Source organism: Trichosurus vulpecula, chromosome 4 (assembly GCF_011100635.1).
Source record: "Trichosurus vulpecula isolate mTriVul1 chromosome 4, mTriVul1.pri, whole genome shotgun sequence".
Lineage (NCBI taxonomy): Eukaryota > Metazoa > Chordata > Mammalia > Diprotodontia > Phalangeridae > Trichosurus > Trichosurus vulpecula.
The window spans coordinates 233,265,251-233,291,810 of record NC_050576.1 but is presented as its reverse complement, the minus strand read 5'-3'; the positions used below and the strand labels follow the sequence as shown (position 1 = coordinate 233,291,810).

The 26,560-nt window shown below is 40.5% G+C and overlaps 3 protein-coding genes across 3 annotated transcripts in view; 2 read left to right on the top strand and 1 right to left on the bottom strand.

Moving 5' to 3' along the window:
• Positions 1 to 4,754, top strand: part of KPNA4 (karyopherin subunit alpha 4) — a 57,146-nt gene extending 52,392 nt beyond the window's left edge. Inside the window, exons 15-17 of the mRNA XM_036755009.1 lie at positions 290 to 452; positions 1,018 to 1,112; positions 2,741 to 4,754. Coding sequence (XP_036610904.1) covers positions 290 to 452; positions 1,018 to 1,112; positions 2,741 to 2,839 — 357 coding nt within the window. The 3' untranslated portion in view covers positions 2,840 to 4,754. The remainder of the gene's footprint in view (positions 1 to 289; positions 453 to 1,017; positions 1,113 to 2,740) is intronic.
• On the top strand, positions 3,369 to 23,644 carry LOC118847041 (60S ribosomal protein L35a-like). Its single transcript, XM_036755669.1, has 2 exons — positions 3,369 to 3,491; positions 23,294 to 23,644. Exons 1-2 carry the CDS (start codon positions 3,369 to 3,371, stop codon positions 23,642 to 23,644), a joined length of 474 nt encoding a protein of 157 aa, XP_036611564.1.
• A 2,071-nt stretch (positions 23,645 to 25,715) lies between these two features.
• Positions 25,716 to 26,196, bottom strand: LOC118849015 (60S ribosomal protein L23a-like). Its single transcript, XM_036758086.1, has one exon. It carries the CDS (start codon positions 26,184 to 26,186, stop codon positions 25,716 to 25,718), a length of 471 nt encoding a protein of 156 aa, XP_036613981.1. The 5' UTR covers positions 26,187 to 26,196.
• Between the last annotated feature and the right edge of the window lie 364 nt (positions 26,197 to 26,560).

Genomic DNA, 26,560 nt, shown 5'->3' with positions numbered 1-26,560 from the left:
TCTGATTTGTTAATCCAACTAGATATTAGTGTGCATTGAATTTTGTAAGCTTAAAAATCAGACATGTTTTAGCATAAAGTCACGGTGTTACGTACGTAGGCCTTGTTGTGCAATGGAAAGAGTCAGAGGCCCTGGGTTCTGTCATGGTTCTGCTGCTGCCAGGGAGAGCGTGCTAACTTCATTGAACCTTATGGGGCCTCGGTTATCTTCATCTGTAAAGTGTGAAGCCCCTCCAGCACTAAGCCTCTAATCCCTCATTTCCTATGTTCATTGTGTTCTCTCTCCTTAGGTGGCCTACCTTATCCAGCAGAATGTTATCCCGCCCTTCTGCAACTTGCTGACTGTGAAAGATGCCCAGGTTGTGCAGGTGGTACTTGATGGGCTCAGTAATATATTAAAAATGGCTGAAGATGAGGCTGAAACCATAGCCAACCTAATAGAAGAATGTGGAGGTGAGCACAGTGTTTTGGCAAATATTTTACTAAGTAAAATTTTCAACATTTTTCAGTTTATTGCCTTGAGAAATATCTAAATAACTTAATGCCGTATCTTCACTTCTCATATGTGTGCCCTGCCACTTTAAATATTAAATAATAAAGTAATTTTATAGATGGCTTCTGTTTTATAAGGTAATATATAAGATTTCAGTTACAAAACTGAAATTACTTTAAAGATAATTACATGTTGGAAAGCATGGACTAATCCTATATTCTCAGAATGGATATTACAAGTAAATTAGTGGTCTTTTGGTAGAAATATATGTGTTTTTGCTTTCTTTGTCCAAATGATGAATGATTAATAGGCCGATTAGCATTTGAAGGAAAATACCTCCTTTTCTTTGATTCAGTTTTCAAGTAACATAGTTATACTGTGTAGAACTGTGGCCAGGATGCTATTTTGTGGGGACCTTTCTCTGAGTTAAACACAAGATTTCAAAGTAGATCTAATTAATTACTTTGATAGTCATTACTTTGGAATATTAGTGTTTCTTTCACTTAATAAAATTGTTTTTTGCAGGCCTTGAAAAGATTGAACAGCTTCAAAATCACGAAAACGAAGACATCTACAAGCTGGCCTATGAGATCATTGATCAGTTCTTCTCATCAGATGATGTATTAACTTTAAATTTAACTTAGTTCTGTTACTTTTGAAGAGGAAAGCTATAAGTGGGGATTTTGAGGGGCATTTTTTTGTGTGTGTAGTTGGAACAAAATACCAAAACAGAATATCAGCTAAATAAGATCATTTTTATTCTGAAATTACCCTTAGCAGGCAAATATTCTAACTTTTTTTTTAAATTGAAATATTTTAACTTCTTACAAATCCTTTCAAAAATATTAATTGTAAATGAATGGTATAAACACTTGACAAAGTGAAAAATGAGGCACTCATTTCAGATGTTTTCCTTATGGCTCTAGTCTTGTAATCTTCATACACAAAAATTTGCAAAGTTTTAAAGCATCAGGTGGTTTGTGCTACAGTCATTTCATCTGTAATTAAGAGTAACCATTTTGCCAAAATTATATTCGAGTCCGTGACAGTCTTCCTTCAAAAATAATTCAGATACCAGAATCAATATTGATAGCTATCATATTGCCAAATATTATTATTCAGTAGTTGAAATAGTTAACTATATATCTAAATGTCAGGAGGTAGTTTGGCATATTAGATTAAGAGTTAGCGTCAGCGTTAGGAAGAGGTGGGTTCAAGTCTGGCTTCTGATGCAGATGATTTGTGACCTTGGCCAAGTTACTAAGTGGCTGACACACCAAAGACCACAGGTTGCACAACAGTTGGGGCTTGGCATTAGTACAGGAAGGTTTTCTCACTTGGGACTCCATTCCCTACGCCAAGAAAATCACTGATCTGGACAAAAAAATCCCTTTATGACCTTTACACACAAAGTTCTAATTAGAAGAAAACTCAATGAGTAAGATTACCTCAGAACTATAAAAGGCTATAGATCTGACCTCTAACCATTGTCCTTCCAAAGTATCAAGAGTAGAGCATAACGCATTCAATATAGAGCATACGGTCTTCAAAAATATTGAGAAATTTTATGAGGCAAATAAGAGAAATAAAATACCAAAAGCAAAGCCATGTTATTTATGAACACAAACATGGAAATCCTAAATAAAATATTATCATAATTTTGGCTAAGTAGTCTTCCTCCCTGGAAGGACTGTTAAGAGGAGTAAATATATCAATGCAATTCATCACATTAGCAGAAAAAATATTAAGAACACTATTATATCGACAGAATGTGAAGTAACTTTTAGAAAGTTTTATAATTTAAAGATAATATTGACTTAAAAATAGAAATTTTGATCAGAGGAATAGATTCCAAAAATAGATTCAAACTAATATTTGATTTATAATATAAACTACAACAATAGTGGGGAAAAAACATTTATTATATGTTGTGACAACTGGATCATAGATCAGGGTTCAACAGACTAATTCTACCAGGCCCTGTTGTTACAATGCCCATTGAACTAAGAAAGGTTTTTACATTTTCAAATAAAGTTTTACTGTATTTTAAAATGTAAAAAACATTCTTAGCTCATGGCTATTTGACAACCACTGATCTAGATTATCTGCATTCTTTGAGATTTTTTAAAATGTCATAGGTTATTTTTAAAGGGGAATCATTTTGATGTAAAATCTTCTGAAACTATATAACATTTGCTTTTAACCTTTTTTTCCTTTTTCTCCTCCCTGCCTCCCCCACCCTTTCCAGATTGATGAAGACCCTAGCCTTATTCCAGAGGCAATACAAGGGGGAACATTTGGTTTCAATTCCTCTGCCAATGTACCGACGGAAGGGTTCCAGTTTTAGAAAGATGTTGTGGAAGTGTTGGGTACAATGCAGCACTGATATATATACATATATATATATAAAAAAAAAAGGTTTGATCCATCAAGCTTGGCTCATGGGATCTGCTGCTGCATTAAATCGGGGAAAGAGAACGTGAAGATTTCATTTGGAATCACAGAAAGCCCAAATGAAGTCAAGATGGCGAGTGGGTGCGAGTGAGAGTGAGTGGCAAATGTAATGAAAAACTTCACACGAATGCTTATTTAGGTCGTTCAAAGGAAAAGGGCTCAGGTCACTGCGTTCTGGGCCTGAGAAGGAACATGGACTAGAGCTAGAGCAACGGGGGGGGTGCAAAACCACCATCTTCCAGCCTTGTAAGCATTAATGAGAACAGGGTGCCCGTCCAAGCCCGAGGAGAGAGAGCCCCGGTCTTGCTGTGACTTCAGCCCTGTGTGAGTGGAAGACATTGAGCAGGCTCTGGCCTCCGTGGTGGGGAGCCCGGCTCATCTTTCAGATCCAGGGCTCCTCCCTCGGGGAGCAGACCCCGGTTATGGAGGGGCGCGTGTGCGAGAGTGTGGTTGTGGTGCTGTATGGGGATGCGTGCGAGCTTGATTCGCCTTCAGGGGCTGGGGACAAACCTGGGAATCATCAGGGGGAGACCCTAAGTGTTGGCGTACACTGGACATGGAAATAAAAGACCGGTTTAGCAGCAGACTTTGGTTTACTTCTGCAGCCTGGGTTTCCTTTCCCTTTCTCTTGGACCTTTTTTTTTTTTTCCTTTCCTTTCTGTTTGTTCTTTTTCTTTTTCTTTTCATTCTTTTTCCCCCTAATTACTTTATCTAGTATGGCTTTATTAGTTGCTTGTCAAGTCAGATAACTTTTCAGGAAGGAGTCCCTGTGCATTTGCACCAGATGAATGTTTGATGTTATGAAAAGCTTTCCATATCATCAGAACTAATTTGTGTAGACTTTTGCATGAAAAATCAAAATTTCCCTCCAAATAGACTGTGTTGCAGTACACAAGTTGCCATAATAGTAAGAAACAGTAAAATGTGCTTTCTAAAGCCATCCTTTTCATTTTCAAAGATAACATGAAGCTCTTTGCATGTGGTAATAATCTACAGCCTAGTTCAGTTCTAGATTTTGTTGAGTCCTGTAAAGAAGAAAAAGAAAAAAGTTTTCAGTTGTGGTAGAATCCCGTGCTGTGTTTAAATGTTACTTGCTTTCAAACTTTGTTTTCTATGAAAATGATATGGAAACTTCTAAAATGGAATTTGGTGCATATGTACTGCCGAATAAAGACCGATGACGAGGTGTGAATAGATGTACAAATCAAGTAATGGTTTGAACACCTTTAATAATATGCCTAATCTGTTCAATTGTTTTAGAATCTTTTTATCTTAGATGTAGGCAGCCATGAACAATCTATTTTGAGCCACTTTAGGGAGAAAACTTTGTATTTCTAAAACTTGCATAAAAGTCATGCAAGTGGTTTTTATAAATTGGAATAATACCTCAGTTTTGAGGTTCTGCACACTAAATTAAATGTGACACAAATAAATTTGTACAAAAAGGAGAACTCTTTATAAGGTGGCTCATTGTAGGAAACCCTGTGCCTTCCCCTTCGAGCACACGTGTTGCATGAACAGCGGTTTGCTATAAGAAACATACCAGATTAGCCACCATTAGCATCGCTATCTACTTTGTGTTTAAAAATCAACTGGTAATTCTGAAACACTGTAGAATGGATAAAGATTATTTTGTGATCATAACTCTTTGTTGGACTAGAGTATTTTTGCAGCATTCCTTGTCATCAGAACATGGTTAAAGTTGAAAACTAGAAGCAGCAGAAAACTAGCTTGTAAAATTTATCCAAGTAGAGTGCAGGCTAGGCTGTCTTGGGGAAATAAACATTAAAACTTAAAGCAATGTTTTACACGGGGTGTGGTATGTGTGTGTGTGTGAGCGTGCGCGGGGGAGGGACATTTCTCTTAATAGAACATGACAACGTAACCATTCAGCTTATTAAGGTTCTCTCACCTTCTTACCTCTTAGGCCTTTGACCTGCCTCAAAACCAAAAGAATATAGATTGACTTTTGAGCACCTTAGTTGTACAATTTCAATTCCTCATGATGTGACAATATTATTAGCCATTGAATTTGCACATGAAAACCTATGTACTCTCTCCCCTTTCAAATAACCCTTCCCTTGAGAATGATCTTAAGAATGGCTTCAACTCTATTTAGAACCGTACCTTGACAGCATTGGTAGATGTCTGTCGCTGGAATGATGGGTTTTGTACAAAAATAGAATTTTCACATGAGATTTAGTAATGGATGTTTACATAGAAATGGGCTAAATGCCTTAAATAATTTCATCAAGCCATAAGCCCCCCCCCCTTTTTTTTTTTTTCATTTTTTTCCTTCCCTTGGCAAATACAACTTAAAGATAAAACTAGAAAGCTTATAGCTTAAATTTTGTTACTGAAGCACACAATATCTCATTAAATATAAGGGCTATTTCATACTCTGGACATATTTCCCCTTAAGCCCATGGCTTTGAACCCTTTTCCCCCCACTCCTGATAGATCAGTGCGTTTTCTTTCAAGTTTATTTTCTCTCAACATTTTAATAGTTAGCTGATGATGTATTTAAACACAGCTATACACTTAACTCTTAGCCAATAGTCCAGGAAGTTGGCTCACCCAAAATAGGATTTCATTATTTCTCAGTGAAGGAAAAATGGATAAGCAAAAACTAAGAAGTTCTTAATTTTCTTCTCTCCCTTCATCCTCATCCCCAGTAAAAATGATAAATTGGAGTCATATGCATAGTCCTAGATTACGATTTACCTTCTTGGGGTGGGGTGGGGGGACCAACAAGGAGGGGTTGGAGAGGTCAAAGAAATGACTGGTTTCTAGCTAAATTTTTAAGAGATTGCAACTTACTCATCCTTGGGTATCATGTTAGAATGAGTGCTTTTCACCCAGCTCAGGAGGAAACCAGGGATTGAAGACTCTTTTCCATTTGTTAAATGTAGGTTTAGGCTAAGGGAAACTGGTTACTACCACTTGGGTTTTCCTTAATCTAGAGAAAGTACAGTTGTGAGTCCAGTTCACATCTTAGTTATAGACATGAACTTGCTTTAAAACACTAATGTAGGTAGGCTATGTCTCCTGATCTCTCCTTAGCCTGCCCTTCCTGCTGTCTTCCCCATGGGGGCAGGGGTGGGAAGAGGGAGCCTTTTGCGGGAGGTGAGAGGGGCAGGAGACAGAAGAGAGATGAGACACTTTGATTATAAAGTGTCTGAGAAAGGCATCCATTTTAGCCTGGAAAAATCTGAGTTTGTGGATGAAGAAATTAGAAGTGACCCCTAATTAATGGCAGAATTGGGTCTAGACTGCTGACTAGGATCATGCTATCCCAGGTGACTTCAGAAATGTCTCCTGATTTTTCTTGTCCTTTAAAATATGAAAGACTTTGTGCTAACCTCAACTTAACAGAAATGTATTTATTTTTGGTATGTTAATATAAGGGATGCTTTTACTTCCCTTTTATGGCACCATTTTTGGAAGGGTGTTAACAATAGATTCCTTGAACTACAATCTCATTTAGTATCTCCCTTTTGGTAATGGAAGACAATCTAAATGATGGTAAGGCCAAGACTCCAAACTAGCATTCTTATACAAGTAAAAGGAATGTTCATTCTGAATTGTCATGGTTTGGGCCCTGGTGAGAGCTGATGCTTCATTTGCTCAGCTTAAGAATGGAGCTGTGGCCTGTCCTCTATATAGGAGGTAGAGAATTTGGGCAAGACCACAATGGCCAAGTATATTTGGGGCCCGGGGCAGCCAACCTTGCTTTTTAAAGAGGATTTTTAATCTGCCCTGAACCCATATCGATCAGGAAAATTCCTGGAAAGGTAGATTGGTTTCTACCCTTAGCAAACCACGGTGATGACACATGATCCCCAACCAAGCCAATAATACCTAGACACTGGATTACCCTACTCCCTATAGAAGTAATGACCTTAAGAATTTCATTGAAAAACTTAAAATGTGAGGGATCTGTTTTTCTCTTAAGAACAATAAAATTCTTGAAATGTGACCCCACTGGTAATGCGTGTGTTATTTTTTAGTATTTTTTACTCATTTTAAATATAGTACAGAAAGCTGTTGCTACCCTGTAGAGATAGCATCTCTGTTACAGGAACACCTTCCAATGGAATAACAAGGTCCAGTGGCCTCTGCCCCAATGTCCCAAGCACCATCAAGGAAGCTAGAGGTGGACAGACAAATTTAGGTTTTGTCTTTGCCAAGATTTTCAAAGCACAGGGTGATTTCCAGGCTACTGAATTCCAGGGCTCTTCAGAGTGCTTCTTCCTATGTGAGTAGGGGTATCCCAGATCCTTTGTTAATTTTTTTTAAAATGGTTTTGAGTATGAGATTTAGACACTAAGAAATGTCACAGTCCCACAAGTTACAATTGAGGTTTTTGCTGATGTCATGATGAGATAATGGGTTCAAACCAGCATGTCTGCATGAGGTCATTTGGTTTGCTTGAGGGAACACAAAAAGTGGAGGCTGGGATGGTCAGCATGATTTGTAGAAACTACTTAGCTCCTCATTCCCCCCTTCTGGTTTCACTGGTTGCCTTACTAACTCTTGGAACAAAAATAATGGATCTTGTTTGGGGTGCTCTGCAAGCTCCCCATTTTTTGTGACTCCAGACTTTTCCCAGGGATCTTGCCCCTTCTAACTTAAGTGAGTTGTGCCCTGCAGTCCTGGCCTCCATCTCCTTTGCTTCCTGGGCTCTTTTTCTTCTGTACTTTTCAGTATGCTCTCATCACCTGGGGTTTTTCAAAAAAAGGACCACCCTGAATTCCCCTCCCCCACCAGTGCTTCTTGGTTTCCCTATGACTTTCCTCAGTCTCTACATTTTTCAAGTGAACGATTTATAGTTGCTACTTGACTTTGAGCTCCAGGCTGATAACTGGTACCTAGTGCTTTGAGGTTTGTGAAAGCCCCTCTATCCTTAGCTCATTTGAACTTCAAACAGCCAATGAAGGTATTGCAAGCATTAATTAGCCCTTTTTACAGATGGGGAAACTGAGACAGGGAAGCTGGGACTTCGCTCTTGAAAACAGCCAATAAGTGGCAAGGAATTTGAACCCAGGTTTTCCTGTCTCCAAAGCCAGCACCAGTTACCGTCCTTGCAGCCTCTTGAGAACTAGATTCAAATCCCAGCCCACCTATAGACTAATGTGGCCATTTCTCTAAGCCTCAGTTTCTTCATCTGTAGAATGGGGTTCTGGCACTGTGTCCCACACAGGGCTATATTGAAAGGCTTAAGTCAATGTCACCTACTCCTCTGAACCAGTCCCCACTAGACTTTGCCTTTCCAGCAGCTTGAGGAAAGTTGTCCCATGTCTAGTTGCTTTTGACACCTCATACCACCATGGCTTCTGTGGTCTACCAACCTACCTGTCCCAACAATTTTTTGATATTTCGGATTCTGCCTTCATGCATTTTAAATATTCCCTGGGGATTTCTACAGTTCCCACCCCCACCCCTTCCCAATTCTAGATCCATTCTGCAGTGGACTCTGAAAACCAGTTATCATTGGCGATGACTGCTAGGTGGTGGCCTCCATGTCTCGTGATCCAGATGTCTCTTTACTCTCAAGTCATCCTCAATGTTTCCATCCTCTTATTGCTAAAAATTTAGTGCAGTTGAACATTTAAAACTTCAAAGGAACTCTCTACTTACATTATAGACAAGGCAATAGCCCCACACTTGGGATGACAAAGGTGGTTTCTCATGCTTGTTACTCACTACACTACAAAATTCTCTTCCTTTGTAATGTACCCCAGGTCACCAAACAGGCGAATTCACAGCTAGGCTCCTAAGTTCTCTTGGGATTGCCTCCCTGACTTTTGTTCCTCTTGCAAACTTAACCTGCTATTGGGGTTCTGAACACTCGTCATATCACAGAATCTGCCTGCAATCCTCCAGTGGCTCCCAATGGATCCAAGTGTCATGTTTAACTAGACTTTGAGGACCTCCAGCTTAACCTAAATTTCTGTCATGGTACTAACTTTAACTGCAGACAATCTGTGTGGCCCTAGTGACTACTTTAACTCTTGTTCCAAAGAAAATCCTAAGCAGCCTTAGGTAGTGCCCCTGAACATTAAAGTTGACTAATTGTCATAGACGGGCAATTGAAGCTTGGGGCCCCGGCTCCAAATCTAGTGGTGTGCTGTACTCAGCTGCCTCGTGACCGCTTGCCCACCTGGGGGTGGGGGGAGTAGAAAGGGTTCTTTTCCTGTGTGTCCTGAAGACATCTGAAACTCACATGTCCAGAATAGAATTGATCCTCTCTCCACCATTTATGGATTTCTTCAGGGACACTCCCCTCTCACCAGTTATCAAGTCGTGTCTGTTTAACCTTATGCCATCTTTCCAGGCCAGTTCCTTTTCATCAAACACCACTCAGGTTCTCATTGCCTACATTCTTTGGTTTGAACAACTGTGTGAGCTACACTGGTCACCCTTCTGGGATCTCTCACCTATAACCCAATCTCCATGTCATAGTTATTCCTCTGCTCAGAAGCCTTTAGTGGTCCCTTAAAAACTAGGAGAAGGCACTCCACCACTTGGCATTTACTGTCCTCTGCAGTCTGGCTCCCCACTGCCTTAACAGCCCTCTTCACACCGCTCCCTTGCACACTGCCTGCCTTCCTGTCCTTCCCCCTTGTCTTCAAGGTTCAGTTCAGGTGCCGCAGCTTCCATGAAGCCTGCCCTTAGTTGTTCTCCATCCCTGTAGGTTCCTCTCCTTAAATTATCTGTTCATTTTATTCAGTGTGTGGAAGTCCCCTGAGGACAGATGGTCTCATTTTTGTCCTCAGATCCTCACTGACTAACAGAGCACCTCGCACCTAACATCTGTTTCATTGAATTGCCTTGTGGAATGTATTTTAAGGCACATTTGAAGATTTGGATCTGGATGTGGTTCAGTGGAAAGTGGGCTGAATTTGTATCTGAAGACCTGGATTCAAATCCTGGCTTGTATTTAATATGACTGATAAATCTCTAGGCAGTGGTTTCTTTATCTGCAAAAGGAGTCTCCAAGATTCCTTCCAGCTCCACTGATATGATCTCAGACTACTTTCAAATAGTTCACAGTGAGGCTATAGAAAACTAGACTTGTTTCAACTCGAATAAATAGAGCCCATACTTGTAGACTACAGGCCTGTCACGAGAGGCTCCCAACAACTACAAGGAGGGCTCTAGAAGCATTTTTATCCCCATTTTCCCAATGAGGAAACTAAGAAAGAGGTTAAGAAATACATAGCCAGGATCACACAACATTAGGTATCTGAAGCAGCATTTCAATCTGGCCCTTTCAGACTGTAAGTCCACGCCCAGAAGTCTCAAAATATACCTCCTCTAGGCCCAAGGACTTGAACCAGATTAAAATGTAATTGGGAAATGTTTAACAAAAGAATGGCATAACTACATTTTGAACCTAAATCACTATGTGTAGGGATTAGTGACCCCATTTCTCTCTGAGATGGACACCGCTGCATTATACCGCTCTGTCTCAGGAGTGGTCTTGATGTCATATCGCTTCACTGAAATAGTGACAGGTCAGAACAAAAGGGACCATGATGGTCTCAGACAAACTCCTTGGCACCATCTTGTGACACCACCCTGTCTTCATTGCCCTTCCCTCCATTCTACGTGTCTGACGCTACAGACGTTGATCTCTTTGGGGGTGCCTTAACCCAGACTGACCCACCTGCAGCTCTTACACCTCTTCCCAAAGCCCTTTCCCAGTCCTCCACTGGGTGGTCATGATATGTTTGTATTTACAGCACACAGCCTAGTCTTATTCCTTGACATGTCATGTCTGTTTACCCATTTTTAAATTCCCCGCTAGATGGTAAGCTCCTTGAGGGCAAAGACTACCTCAAACCAAAATTGTAAATCCCAAGCAGCAAAAACGGGGTGCCATGTAGTATTCAATAAAGCGATGATAATGATGAGGTTGTAAATACTTCCTGCAACCGTTCATCTGTCATCTAGAAATTAGTCACTGGCCCCCATACGTCTCATAATTCTTCATCACGAACATAGGGTAAGCTTTTTTCCTTCGCAGTCAAACATACATTTCCCAGGGACACCCTCTCTTTTTGTATCCGTCCATCCACATATCCATTCAATAAACAAGTTGCCTACTGTCCCAGGTGCTAGTGACCGTACACAGTTGAAGTAAGTCATGTACAGTACTACATTTAGTCATCTGGGTCAAAATACTAGCAAACGTCAGGATAGTTTGATGAAAATGGTGGGGAAATAAATATATGAAAGGCGATCTCCAAGGAAAGGCACTCCCCTCAGCTGGGAGGACCAGGAGAGATCCCTTAAAAAGGTAAGATTTGAGCTGAGTCGTGAAGGAAGCTTGGAGGTGGAACTGCGGAAGGATTCTAGGCACAGGCAATGTGAGAAATATAAGAAGGGCCCACTTTGTCAAGGACTTGAAGAGTCAAATACAGTAAGGAGATTTTATATTGAATCCTGGAGGTAATAGGGAGCCACTGGAATTGATAGCATAAGGGAGTAACATGATCCTATCTTCTCTTGAGGAAGATCATTTTGGCAGCTGAATAGAGGATATGCTTGTGTGGGGAGACACCTGAGGAGAGGAAACCAATGCACACCAAAGTGTGGTGGCCATAGGAGTCCAGAGAAGATGATACAGAAGATGATGATAATAGCTAGCATTGATACAGCACTTTAACGTCGCCAAAGTGCATACTTTATTTTATCTTCACAACAATCCTGTGAGCTAGGTGCTATCATTAATCCCATTGCACAGAAGAGGAAAGGTCAAGTAACTTTCCCAAAGTCACACAGCTCATAAGTGTCTGAGGTCAACTTTGAACTCATATCTTCCTGACTCAGGTCTAGTGTTCTGTCTGGTAAACCACCAAGATGTTATGAAGGTAGAAGATTTGGCCACGTGGAGTGAGTGCCATTGAGGAGTCAAGAATGAGCCTGAGGTTGCAAGCCTGGAAGATGGGGAGGATGATGGTTCCCTTGATAGTGAAAGTGGCATTTGTTAAAAGGGAAGGCTCGGGAAGAAAGATTATGAGTTCTATTTTCTGATGTGTTTCTCTAGAGATGTCTATGGGACATGCAGTTCAAGATGTTCAATAGGCAGTTGGTGGTAAATGTCAAGAGAGGGGTTAGGGCTTGATAAATAGATCAGATAGAAATGGTAACTGAACCCATGAAAATGGATGAGATCACCAGGTGAGAAGAAAAGAAAGCCCAGGACAGAGCCTTGGGAGCTACTCCCAGTTAGTGTATGTGGCCTGGAGGAAGATCCAGCAAAGGATACAGAGAAAGAAGCATCAAAGAGAAGGAGAATCAGGAAAGTGAAGGGTCCAAAAGCCTAGAGAGGAGAGAATGGCAAGGAGAAGAGGGTGGCCAATAGTGTCCAAGCATCAGAGGGGTCAAGGTGGAGGACTGAGAGAAGAGCGTTAGACTTGGCCTTTCATGTACAGCCCTCATCCGCTTTACCTTGCATATGGAAAGGTTCATTTTATTTGGCGTCTGTCATGTTGAGAATTTTTAAAAATTTAAGATGCTTGAAACAGGAAAAAATAAGAGAATTCAAACAAAAATTTAAGTTCATTTATCCTTTGCCCACCTGCAATGCTAACAGCACTCAACCAAGCTGTCTCCTTTTAGAAAGTGGATAAGACCTGGGTTTAAGCCCCACCTCAGATGCTTACTAGCTGTATAACCCTGAACAAGGCATTCAATATCTCTGAGCCTCAATTTTCTCATCTGTAAAGTGGGGGTGATAATAGCCCCTACCTCTATGTCCCAAATCTACTGTTTTCTCTACCCAATAATGCACCATATCCTACAAATACATCTAAATACCCACCTGTGTCTGGCCTCTCTCTGAACCTTTCTAGCCAAATAAAAGAGGCATTCATTTTCATAAGGATTATGTTTCACACTTGTAAATTGCATGCCCATATTCTACATACTAGCCACCACCTGTAAGGAAACACATGGCTTGTTTGGCCCTGAGCTCAGGGCCTTTGTTCACAGCCTCTCCTTGAATGGGTCAATCAGTTTTGTCAAAATCAAAGAAAGCTATAAAGCACCATTCAATATTAACAGAAATGTGGGCAGACTTGGAGAGAAGCTTATTAAACACACACACACACACACACACACACACACACACACACATACACACCAAAACTAAAGGCTATTTGTATTTATTGTTGATGGGGTGCTTGGGTGCTTGTGCTTGGACCCTAATTCTAACATTTTTCCTTAGCCTCTGCTTGGGTGCCTGTGCCTGGACCCCAATTCCAAAACCACATCCAGTTCTAAAATCACACCTCTCCCTAGCTTCAAAGCATTGGCCCTAGCAGTTTCTCTCCAGTTCAAGGGCAGCATGCCCTAGCAAAACACTTATCTCTCCTCCTGATACTGCAGCCAGCTGCACCTATAGAATTTACTAGTTTGGATTCCCTGTGTACGTGCTAATTCGCTGTGTACTGGGCCATAATGATATTTACTACTTACTGACCTTACTGATATGTATCCTAGACATAGTCAAATGTATACTCTCTTACATTCATCTTGTCTAACAAGACATTTGATGGAAGCCACCTGGATATTTCCAGTCAGCCCTGACCATTAGTTCACTTAGTGATGTTTCAGTCAAAACCACACCTCCAGGTCGCCCCCCACCTTGGGCTATTTCCCAGTGAACTCTGGGTGAGATACATGCGCAGTTGATACAAAAAGTACATGTTCCTTTAAGAACTGACCACCCCTTAACCACTCCCTAATCCTACCCCAAAACACCTAATTGACATGTTTATCCCCAAAACTCATACATAAACTTTCCTGTGCCCCTGTAAGGTTGCAGGTTCCCTAAGAACTCTTGCCCACTGTAAAGCATAATAAATCTTTGCCACCTTGACTTAAAGAATGCTAGAGATTATGAATTCATTCCAGATGGCCCCGACCCATTCCAGTACTCGGGTCCTTGAGGGGCACTCCCCCTCAATGACCCATCTGGGAACTCCAATCTTGGGGTTCCTGGACCTCGGCTCCCTCAACCCTCAACACTTCTGGTGCCTGAACGTGGAGCCCAGTCTGAGGTCTCAAGCCTTCTTCAACTCAAAGTAAGCCGCCCCCTTCCCGTGCCCTGTAGATGGGTTTTCTCCCCTCAAACACCCCAGGTACTGCTTGCAGGGATGGTTGGTTTGAGCCTTTAACAGGCTTGGGTTCGGCCTTCAACAGGCCTTGACATAATTTCCCCTTTTGACAACTTGTTATGGGGAACACATTGCCTCTCTCTCGCTCCCCTTTCAGGACACTGATCATGGCTGGGCTATGCTTACAGGCACTAAAGGTACCCCTTTTTATTTTAAGGCTTACAGGCAAAGAGACGGCACATTTCCCCTACAGCTGGGGATCTGCCCCAGGTCATCTTAAAGTATGGTCTCCAAAACCCCAATAAAGCACAGTACCTGTCCTCTGTTACATTCCAGAGGGCCAAGCAAATGTCTGATTTGTGCAGGGGATTCCTAACAGTCCTCTCTGAGCTTTTGAATTCTGTCTTGTCATTTTCTGTGTCTGTTCTGTGTTTGTGTTTTTGTGTAAAGTGAGTGTGTAATCTGACTCTTCTTGGCATGCAGCTCTTTCTTTCCCCCTCTCCCCTCCCTCTCTGACTGCAGCAGCATCCGGGGGTGGGAGGGAGGGAGAGAGAGGGAGAGGGAGAGGGAGAGTGAGAGGGAGAGAGAGAGAGAGAGAGAGAGAGAGGGAGGGAGGGAGGGAGGGGAGAGAGAGAGAGAGAGAGAGAGAGAGAGAGAGAGAGAGAGAGAGAGAGAGAGAGAGAGAAATATTTTGTTTAGGTTATGATGGAAAAGGCAAGTTGAAAAGGGTAAGAGAAGTGTCAGATCAGAACTAGAAAGAAATAAGGTGTGTGCAGTTTTAAAGGGGCTCTAATCTAAGTCTACCAGAAAGTAAGTAAAAGGCAAGAAAGTTTAAGCATGTAAGAAAGAGGAGCATGTGTAGAAAGTTTAAGGAAGGTATAATCTATTTGCATAAACAGTGTGAATAGAGGTTTTGAGAGTAAAAGGTCTGGAAACTTTTGGGAAGTTGTTGGGAAAGAATCAATTCTCTTTCTTTCTCCCTCCATTCCAATTCTGGCCAAATTTGGAATGTGAAGAGAGATAAGAATGAAAGCTGGAATCTTTTTCCCTCAGATTTAAGTGAAATTTGTCACTCCTAATTTGATGTTTAAGATGAGTCAGGATTTATTATACTATTTGGCAGTAAGGCAAATTGAGAAAATGCGTAGATCTGAAAAAGAGACACTTTGAACTCCCCAGTACAAGGAGAAGGGACTAGGCACCACTGCATCATTTCCAGAGTCCCACTCACATTGACTGGCAAGTTCAAAGTTCTCACTTTCTTTTTTTTGTCCTTTTTAAAAAATCATTATTTATTTAATATTTTTAGTTTTCAGCATTAATTTTCACAAGAGTTTGAATTACAAATTTTCTCCCCATTTCCACCCTCCCTCCCACACCAAGATGGCATATATTCTGATTGCCCCATTCCTCAGTCAGCCCTCCCTTCTGTCACCCCACTCCCCCTATCCCCTTTTCCCTTACTTTCTTGTAGGGCAAGATAGATTTTTATGGCCCGTTGCCTGTATATCTTATTTCCTAACTGCATACAAAAACTTTTTTTTTGAACATCTTCTTTTAAAACTTTGAGTTCCAAATTCTCTCCCCTCTTCCCTCCCTCCCCATCCTCCCTAAGAAGGCAAGCAATTCAACATACACCACATGTGTATCATTATGCAAAACCCTTCCACAACACTAATGTTGTGAAAGACTAACTATATTTTGCTCCTTCCTATCCTATCCCCCTTTATTCAATTTTCTCCCTTGACCCTGTCCCTTTTCAAAAGTGTTTGCTTTTGATTACCTCCTCCCCCAATCTTCCCTCCCTTCTATCATCCCCCCTTTTTATCTCCTTCCTCCTTCTTTCCTGCAGGGTAAGATACCCAATTGAGTGTGTATGTTATTCCCTCCTCAGGTCAAATCCGATGAGAGCAAGATTCACTCATTCCCCCTCACCTGCCCCCTCTTCCCTCCCAGCAGAACTGATTTTTCTTGCCACTTTTATATGAGATAATTTACCCCATTCTATCTCTCTCTTTCTTCCTCTCTCAATATATTCCTCTCTCATCCCTTAATTTGATTTGATTTTTTTTAGATATCATCCCTTCATATTCAACTCACCTTGTGCCCTCTGTATGTATGTGTGTGTGTGTGTGTGTGTGTGTGTGTGTGTGCGTATATATATATATATATATATATATATATATATATATATCCTTCAGATACCCTAATACTGAGGTCTCATGAATTATACACATCATCTTTCCATGTAGGAATGTAAACAAAACAGTTCAACTTTAGTTAAGTCCCTTATGATTTCTCTTTCTTGTTTACCTCTTCATGCTTCCCTTGATTCTTGTATTTGAAAGTCAAATTTTCTATTCAGCTCTGGTCTTTTCACTGAGAAAGCTTGAAAGTCCTCTATTTTATTGAAAATCCATATTTTTCCTTGGAGCATGATACTCAGTTTTGCTGAGTAGGTGATTCTTGGTTTTCATCCTAACTCTATTGACCTCTGGAATATCATATTCCAAGCCCTTTGTTCCCTTAATGTAGATGCTGCTAGATCTTATGTTATTCTGATTGTGTTTCCACAATACTGAAATTGTTTCTTTCTGGCTGCTTGCAGTATTTTCTTCTTGATCTGGGAGCTCTGGAATTTGGCAACAACATTCCTAGGAGTTTTCTTTTGGGGATTTTTTTCGGGAGGACGATCGGTGGATTCTTTCAATTTCTATTTTACCCTCTGGCTGTAGAATATCAGGGCAGTTCTCCTTGATAATTTCTTGAAAGATGATTATCGAGGCTCTTTTTTTGATCATGACTTTCAGGTAGTCCAATAATTTTTAAATTATCTCTCCTGGATCTATTTTCCAGGTCAGTGGTCTTTCAATGAGATATTTCACATTGTCTTCCACTTTTTCATTCCTTTGGTTCTGTTTGATAATATCTTGATTTCTCATAAAGTCACTAGCTTCCACTTGCTCCAGTCTAATTTTCAAGGTAGTATTTTCTTCAGCAGTCTTTTGGACCTCCTTTTCCATTTGGCTAATTCTGCCTTTCAAGGCATTCTTCTCCTCATTGGCTTTTTGGAGCTCTTTGGCCATTTGAGTTAGTCTATTTTTTAAGTTGTTGTTTACTTCAGTATTTTTTGGGGGTCTCCTTTAGCAAGTCATTGACTTGTTTTTCATGGTTTTCTCACATCACTCTCATTTCTCTTCCCAATTTTTCCTCTACTTCTCTAACTTGCTTTTCCAAATCCTTTTTGAGCCCTTCCATGGCCTGAGCCCAGTTCATATTTTTCTTGGAGGCTTTTGATGTAGGCTCTTTGACTTTGTTGACTTCTTCTGGCTGTATGTTTTGGTGTTCTTTGTCACCAAAGAAAGATTCCAAAGTCTGAGTTTGAATCTGAGTCCGTTTTCTCTGCCTGGCCATGTTCCCAGCCAACTACTTGACCCCTGAGTTTTTCATTGGGGTATGACTGCTTGTAGAGTAGAGAGTACTTTGTTCCAAGCTTGTGGGGATGTGCTGTTGTTTTCAGAGCTATTTCTATACAGCCACCTCTGCCACACCAGCACTCTTCGTCCCCCAAGAACCACCAACCCAGACTGGACTCAGATCTCAAGGAGGCTCTGCACTCCTGCTCTGATCTGCCACTTAATTCCTCCCACCAGGTGGACCTGGAGCCAGAAGCAACTGCAGCTGTAGTTCTGTAGCTGCACCACCCCCGCTGCACCCGGGGTGGTGGCCGAACTTCGAACTCCTTTCACTCTGTCCCCTGTAGCTTTTCCTACTAACCTTCTCTATTGTCTTTGGTGTTTGTGGGTTGAGAAGTCTGGTAATTGCCATGGCTCACTGATTCACAGTGCTAGGGCCTGTTCCACCCAGCTCCTGGTCTGGTTGGTCTGGGCGCAGCCCATGCTGGGCTCTACTGGGCTCCGCTTCCAGCTCCGTGCATAATAGACCTTATCCAGCAACCATCCAGGCTGTCCTGGGCTGGAGCCCTGCTTCCCTCTGCTATTTTGTTGGTCCTGCAGTTCTAGAATTTGTTCAGAGCCATTTTTTATCGGTGTTTGGAGGGTCCTGGGGGAAAGCCCTAGGCAAGTCCCTGCTTTCCAGTCACCATCTTGTCTCCACCCCACCCCTCGAAAGTTCTCACTTTCAAAAGAAGTTTTTAAGGAGTGAACACAGAAGCGAAGTTTAGTTGAGCAAAAGTTAGAACCATTAAAATATTTCACCCTGTCTTACTATCTCTGACTGAGCCAGGGCTGCGATAAAAGCTAGAGCAGGTAAAGCCTTTTAGCAGATTCTATTAACTCCTCTCATCCCAGATCAGATAAGGGAAGAGAGTGCTTAAGAATGGTAGGGAATTTGAGTTATCCTCCCCCCACCTGGGAAAAGAGGAGAGGCATAGCAGCTATATCAGGGACTCCACTGGCCACAGCCCTGGACCCCTGGGCACCCTGAAGCCCATGCCTCTAGGCAAGTAGAGGAACCTCTCCTCTCAAGCCTCCAAGTCCTTGCTCCTACACCACTGGAACCTGGAGTTTTTGCTCCAAGTTCCCCAAAGCTGAGCAACCCCTATTAGGAAGCTCAAGGGTTCCTCAGGGACCCTCCTCCTTATCCACCAAATCCCCCTCCTCCATGGCTCTTTGGACCTTTAGTTCAGGTGCTGAACTCTACAGCCTCCCAGCACTCCCTGGTCCTTAGTCCCTCTCTTCCCCTTCCCAAATCCCTGACTTGACCACCCCTGAGTCCTCAACCAGGCTCTGCAACTGTGGGGAGAGAAGAAAAGCTTCTATGCTTGGTAAGCCAGATCTTCTATCAATAATTTTTATATGTAATGATTTGGAAATGCAATTAATGTCATCTGAAGGTTACTGCTTGTGTTATTATTGTATTTCTAAACTGTAGTAAAATTCTCCTATATTGTCAAAATGGAGGGACCATTGTGAGCCAGAAATGGTTTTAGACAAAGCAATTTTTAATCTGAATTTTGTTGAAACTTAAAGATGGAGAAAAACTGTGTAAAACCAGTTATGATTCTTTATCAGCCTTGCTAACCCTGTCTTATAAAGTTTTATAACTGCCATTTAGAAAACCAGGTATTTCTACCTTTACCTGTAGTTAAAGAGAAGGTTACAGCTAAAACAATTTGGCTATCACTTATGAAACTTGTAGGATTGTTAACTAAGTTATTTGGGGTCACTGTTTTGACGCTAAAACCTAAAACTGTTAATCAATTACTGTATGTAGAAAGAAGGGGATGGTGTAAAGCCTTATCGGGTTGGTACTGTCCATTCAGAACAGTCCTCCTGTTTGCATGGAGGTCAGCAGGCAGGGGTCCATGTCAATTCTCCTTATTTTTCAAATTGCCAGGGCCCCTGTAAACCATCTGTATGGACAAGGTCATCAGCCCCGGGAAAAGAACTTGTTTGATTTATGAAGGTCCTAAACAATGAATTTAGCTTGCTGGGAAGTTGCAAGTTTATGGATGATAGAAAGGATTCTAATGACTCAAAAATATTTTTGTATATCCTTAGAGTATATTTTATTTAGGACTAATCCCTCTTTTAATCTGCCGTCTAGAAGACCTCAGGGGAGGAGCCAAGATGGCTACATGAAAACAGCATCTTACTGGAGCTCTCTTACAAGTTCTGTCAGATTCCTCTAAAAAAAAGTGAATCTGAGCAGATTTGAGAGAGTTAGAAGCCACTAGCAGTCTGAGTGGGGCAAATTTCCAAGCCAGGAGAGGCCAAAAGGTTGACAAGAGTGATCTGTAGGCAGGGAGAGTGCTCGGCATGTGGAGCTGCACCAGACAGCACCAAAGCAGAAGCAGCTGCAGAAACCAGCCAGTGAGCCACGCTGGGAGAAAGCTGGGCACCCGAAGCCAGCAGAGCTCCCCAGGCCTCCCAACACAAGATGGTAGTCTGTCGAAGCATCGAAAGGCAGCAGCTCATGGCCTCTGGCCATAAGACATCTACTCCTGAGGCTTCCAGCCCAAAGGTTTGAAATGCACCTCCTTGAACTTCCAGGAGACAAAATGGCCAGGTAAACAGCTCTAATCCCTCCCTCTCCCCCCTCGACCCAGAGAATTCCTCGAGAAAAATGCTGGAATAGAGGAGACAGAAGTGGGGCTTCAGTGTCCAAGCAGTGGGAGTTCCTGAGTCCCAGAGGGGCAGAGCCAGCAGGGGTCAACACCAGGAGCCCAGATGTACCTTTGCACAGCCAGGGGAAGTGGCAGACACCAGCACAGACAACAAACAGCTGAGACCATTGCTGAAGAGCAACAGTGCTAGAGAGCAGCCCCAGGGGAAAAGGAGACTTCAGGCAGCCAGACCCCTTCCCCACACCTCAAGAAACTGAAGGCTATAATACATGAAGCCAGTAAATAGACTCACAATCCCCGGAACAAGAAACCTGGGACAGAGATTCCAGAGCCCCAAAAGCAGAAATCCACTGTAAAGCCAGGAAAAAGCTAACCAACACGAAGAAGAACAAGAAAAAACCGAGGACCATTGATTCTTTTTAAGGAAACAGGCATGATCAAAATATCAATACGGAAGAGGATAGCATTGACACTATACCCACATCTGATACCTCAAAAGGGAATGTGAACTGGTCTCAAGCCCAAAAAGCATTCCTGGAAGAGCTAAAGGAGAATTTTAGAAACCAAATTAGGGAGGTAGAAGAAAAAATGGAAAAAAAACCCACTGATGAAATCAAGTCTTCAAGAAATAAGATTGGCGAAATGGCTACAGAGATTCAGAATCTAAATAGAGAAAATGATACCATGAAAGGTAAAATCAACCAATTGGAAAAGGAGACTCAAAAGCAAAATGAAGACAGCAGCTCATTAAAAATTAGAATTGAGCAAGTGGAAGCTAATGACTCTATGAGGCATCAAGAAGTAGTCAAACAAAACGTAAAGAATGAAAAAAAAATAGAAGAAAATGTGAAATATCTGATTAGAAAAACAACTGACCTGGAAAATAGATCCAGGAGAGACAATCTAAGAATTATTGGTCTACCAGAAATCCATGATGAAAAAAAGAACCTTGACAGTATCTTCGAGGAAATTATCAAAGATAACTGCTCAGAGGTCCTAGAACCAGAGGGTAAAATAGTCATCGAAAGAATCCACCAATCACCCCCTGAAAGAGACCTCAAATTGAAAACTCCAAGAAGTATTATAGCCAAATTTCACAATTACAAAGTCAAGGAGAAAATACTGCAAGCAGCCAAAAAGAAACAATTCAAATATCATGGAACTATAGTCAGGATCATGCCGGATCTCTCAGTTTCTACATCAAATGACAGGAGAAATTGGAATATGATATTCTGAAGGGCAAAAGAGCTGGGACTACAACCAAGGATCAACTACCCAGCAAAACTGAACATAATTTTTCAGGCAAGGGGATGGACATTCAACGAAAAAAGGAATTCCAGACCTTCCTGATGAAAAAGGCCAGAACTCAATAGAAAATTCGATCTTCAAACACAAAACTCAAGAGAAACATAAAAAAGGTAAACAGGGGGAAAACCCCCACAAACCTTATTAATCAATAAGGGCAAATTATTTACATCTTTATATAGGATTATATCATCTTATGTAGGCAGGGATAGTGCTATATATACATGTATGTATATATATATGTGTATATATATATATATATATATATATATGTCAATCTTGAGAATAGTACAATTATGACAATCGAAAGGGATACACACAGACTGGGGATGTCTGTATAAAATAACTGATGTAAGAATAAAAAACAATTAAGAGATGTAAAGGGAGGGTTCTGGGAGAAGAGGTAAGGAGGTAGTAGAAAAGGGTAAATTACATCAAATGAAAAGACACAAAAACACGTTTTAGTAGAAGGAAAGAAGGGAGGGAGAAGAGCAGTATTTGAGCTTTACTCTCATCTGATTTGGTTCAAGAAGGGAATAACATACCCTGATAAATATAGAAATCTAACTTGTCCTACAGGCAGCAGGAGGGGAAAGGGGGAAAGGTGGAAAAAAAGGGAGGTGGGTGGTCAGAATGGAGGGAAAAAGTAGCAAGTGGAAAATGGTAAGATAAGGGAGGGGAATCAAGAGGGAGGGTAAACTGAGGAAGTCGGTGGTCAAAAGCAAAACTTTGTTGAGGAGTGGAAGGTGAAAAGGAGAAATAAAAGCATAAATGGGGGAAACAGGATGGAGAAAAAGACACAGATAGTAATCATAACTGTGAATGTGAATGGGATGAACTCTCCCATAAAACGGAAGTGGATAGCAGAATGGATTAAAAATCATAATCCTACAATATGCTGTTTACAAGAAACACATTTGAAACAAGGGGATACACACAGGGTAATGGTAAAAGGCTGGAGTAAAATATATTGTGCTTCAGCTAAAGTAAAAAAAGCAGGAGTAGCAATCCTAATCTCAGACAAAGCAAAAGTAAAGATAGATCTAATTTAAAAAGACAAGGAAGGACACTACATCCTGCTAAAAGGCACCATAAACAATGAAGCAATATCATTGTTTAACATATATGCACCAATTGGTATGGCATGCAGATTCCTAGAGAAGAGGTTAAGGGAGTTACAGGAAGAAATAGACAGCAAAACTATAATAATTGGAGACCTCAACTTCCCCCTCTCTGAACTTGATCAATCTAACCTCAAAATAAACAAGAAAGAATTTAAGGAGGTGAACAGAATTTTAGAAAAGGTAGGTATGATAGACCTCTGGAGAAAACTGAATGGGGATAAAAAGGAATATACTTTTTTCTCAGCGGTAGATGGCACATATTCAAAAATTGACCTCACAATCCAGTGCAGAAAGGCAGAAGTAGTCAAAGCATCCTTTTCAGATCACAATGCAATAAAAATTATTTGTAATAAAGAACCATGGAAAAATAAGCTAAAAATTATTTGGAAACTAAATGAGTGGGCCAAAGAACAAATCATAGAAACAATTAATAACGTCATTCAAGAGAATGACAATAATAAGACAACATACCAAAACTTATGGGATGCAGCAAAAGCAGTTCTTAGGGGAAGTTTTATATTCTCTAAATGCTTACATGAATAAAATAGAGAAAAAGAAGATCAATGAATTGGGCATGCAACTGAAAAAGTTAGAAAAAAGACAAATTGAAAATCCCCAATTAAATACCAAATTAGAAATACTAAAAATCACATTCTTCCTTTTTCCTCCATCTTGGAGTCTGAGAGGCCTGGTGGAAACAGGACTTCTGGAACAGCAAAACGTCTGGAAGACTGTGGTCCAAGGCCATTTTTGCCGGCTACAAACGAGGCCTACAAAACCAGAGGGAACATACAGCTCTTCTGAAAATTGAAGGAGTCTATGCTTGGGATGAAACTGAATTCTATTTGGGCAAGAGATGTGCTTATGTATACAAAGCCAAAAAAAACACAGTGACTCCTGGTGGGAAACCAAACAGAACAAGAATTATCTGGGGAAAAGTTACTCGGGCTTATGGAAATAGTGGAATGGTTCGGGCCAAATTCAGAAGCAATCTTCCTGCCAAGGCCATTGGACACAGGATCCGAGTGATGATCTATCCCTCAAGAATCTAGAATATGAAAACCGATAAAATAAAATTACACATTTTTTGCAAAGGTTAAAAAAAAAAGAAATACTAAAAATCAAAGGAGAGATTAATAAAATTGAAATCAAGAAAACCATTGAATTAATTAATAAAACAAAGATCTGGTTTTATGAAAAAACCAATAAAATTGATAAACCTTCAGCCAATTTGATTAAAAAAAAGAAAATCAAATTACCAGTATCAAAATGAAAAGGGTGAATTCACTTCCAATGAAGAGGAAATTAAAACAATAATTGGGAATTATTTTGCCCAATTGTATGCCCATAAATTTGACCACCTTAGGGGTATGGATGAATATCTACAAAAAATATAAATTGCCCAGGTTAACAGAAGAAGAAGTAAAATTCCTAAATAACCCCATCTCAGAAAAAGAAATTGAGCAAGCCATCAATGAACTCCCCAGGAAAAAATCTCCAGGGCCAGATGGTTTTACATGTGAATTTTATCAAACATTTAAAGAACAATTAATTCCTATGCTTTATAGATTATTTGGGAAAATAGGTGGAGTCCCACTAAATTCTAATGACAAAAATATGGTACTAATACCCAAACCAGGAAGAGTCAAAACAGAGAAAGAAAATTATAGAACAATTTCCCTAATGAATATTGATGCAAAAATTTTAAATAAAATATTAGCAAAAAGATTGCAGCAACTTATCATGAGAATAATACACTGCAACCAGGTAGGATTTACTCCAGGAATACAAGGCTGGTTCAATATTAGGAAAACTATCAGCATAATTGATCATATTAACAACAAAATTATCAGAAACCATAAGATCATCTCAATAGATGCAGCAAAAGCCTTTGGCAAAATACAACACCCATTGCTATTGAAAACACTAGAAAGCATAGGAATAAATGGAGCATTATTTGTAATGGGGATAAGCTAGATGCATTCCCAATAAAATTATGGGTGAAACAAGGATGTCCGTTATCACCCCTACTATTCAGTTTGGTACTAGAAATGTTAGCTGTAGCAATAAGAGAAGAAAAATAAATTGAAGGAATTAGAATAGGCAAAGAAGAAACTAAATTATCACTTTTTGCAGATGATATGATGATTTACTTAGAGAATCCTAGAGAATCAAGTACAAAACTACTTGAAATAATAAACAATTTAGCAAAGTTGCAGGATATAAAATAAACCCACCTAAATCCTCGGCATTCCTATACATTACTAACAAAGCCCAACAGCAAGAGATAGAGAAATTCCATTCAAAGTTACAGTAGACACTATAAAATATTTGGGAGTCTATCTGCCAAGACAAACCCAGGGCTTATATGAACATAATTATGAAACACTTTTCATGAGAATAAAGTCAGATCTAAATAAATGGAAAAATATCAGTTGCTCATGGTTAGGCTGAGCTGATACAATAAAAATGACAATTTTACCTAAATTAATTCATCTATTCAGTGCCATACCAATCAAACTACCAAAAAATTATTTTACAGAGCTGGATAAAATAATAACAAAATTCATCTGGATGAACAAGAGGTCTGGCATATCTAGGGAATTAATGAAAAGAAATGCTAGGGAAGGTGGCCTAGCCATACCAGATATTAAACTGGTATATATAAAGCAGCAGTCATCAAAACTACCTGGTACCGGCTAAGAAACAGAGTGGTGGATCAGTGGAATAGGATAGGTACACAAGATGCAGTAGTCAACTACTATAGCAATCTACTCTTTGATAAACCCAAAGAATCCAGCTTCTGTGCTAAGAATTCACTATTTCACAAAAACTGCTGGGAAAAATTGGAAAATGGTAGGGCAGAAACTGGGCATAGACCAATATCTTACACCACATACCAAAAGTTCATAATTTAGGAATAAAGGCTGATACTATAAGCAATTTGGGAGAGCAAGGAATAATTTACCTATAAGATTTATGGAAAAGCAAAGAATTCATGACACAACAAGAGATAGAGAGCATTACAAAATGCAAAATAGATAATTTTGATTATGTTAAATTTTTTTTTTTTTTTACTGGAAAACTTTTTATTGTAGGTGGAGTGGGATAGCTGGACACAGTTTAGATGATTCCAATTTTGTTGGCAACATCTAAAGCATCGTAGTCTGGAGCAAGTCGGACATAGGCCTTCTTCTCTCCATCAGGCCGGATCAGTGTGTTGACCTTGGCCACATCGATGTCATACAGCTTCTTTACCGCCTGCTTTATCTGATGCTTGTTGGCTTTGACGTTCACAATGAAGACTAGGGTGTTGTTGTCCTCAATCTTCTTCATAGCAGACTCAGTGGTCACGGGGAACTTAATGATGGCATAGTGATCCAGCTTGTTTCTCCGAGGGGCACTTTTCCGAGGGTATTTGGGCTGCCTTCGAAGTCTTAGTGTCTTGGGTCGCCGAAAGGTGGGGGATGTTCGGATCTTCTTCTTTTTGTGGCTGTGGACACCCTTCAACACCGCCTTCTTGGCCTTCAAGGCCTTGGACTTGGCCTCTGTCTTGGGGGGGACAACGGCTTCCTTCTTCGCCTTCGGCGCCATCTTGGGGGAAAGGGTCCGATTATGTTAAATTGAAATGTTTTTGTACAAAAAAAAAAGCCAATGCAACAAAGATTAGGAGGGAATCAGAAAATTGGGAGAAAATCTTTACAATTCATCTCTAAAATATACAGGGAACTGAGCCAAATTTATAGGAATACAAGTCATTCCCCAATTGAGAAATGGTCAAAGGATATGAACAGGCAAATTTTCAGAGGAAAAAAATAGAGATATCTATAGGATATGAAAAAATGCTCGAAATCACTACTGATTAGAGAGATGTAAATCAGAACAACTCTTAGGCACCACATCTCTCCTGTCAGATTGGCTAAAATGACAAAACAGGAAAATGATAAATGCTGGAGAGGATATGGGAA

Coding starts and splice junctions, on each gene's coding strand:
- LOC118849015 (XM_036758086.1), bottom strand. CDS start 26,186: ATGGCGCCGAAGGCGAAGAAGGAAGCCGTTGTCCCCCCCAAGACAGAG.
- LOC118847041 (XM_036755669.1), top strand. CDS start 3,369: ATGGAGGGGCGCGTGTGCGAGAGTGTGGTTGTGGTGCTGTATGGGGAT. Junction 3,492..23,293: donor GGGAGACCCTAAGTGTTGGC/GTACACTGGACA, acceptor TGGTGGAAACAG/GACTTCTGGAACAGCAAAAC.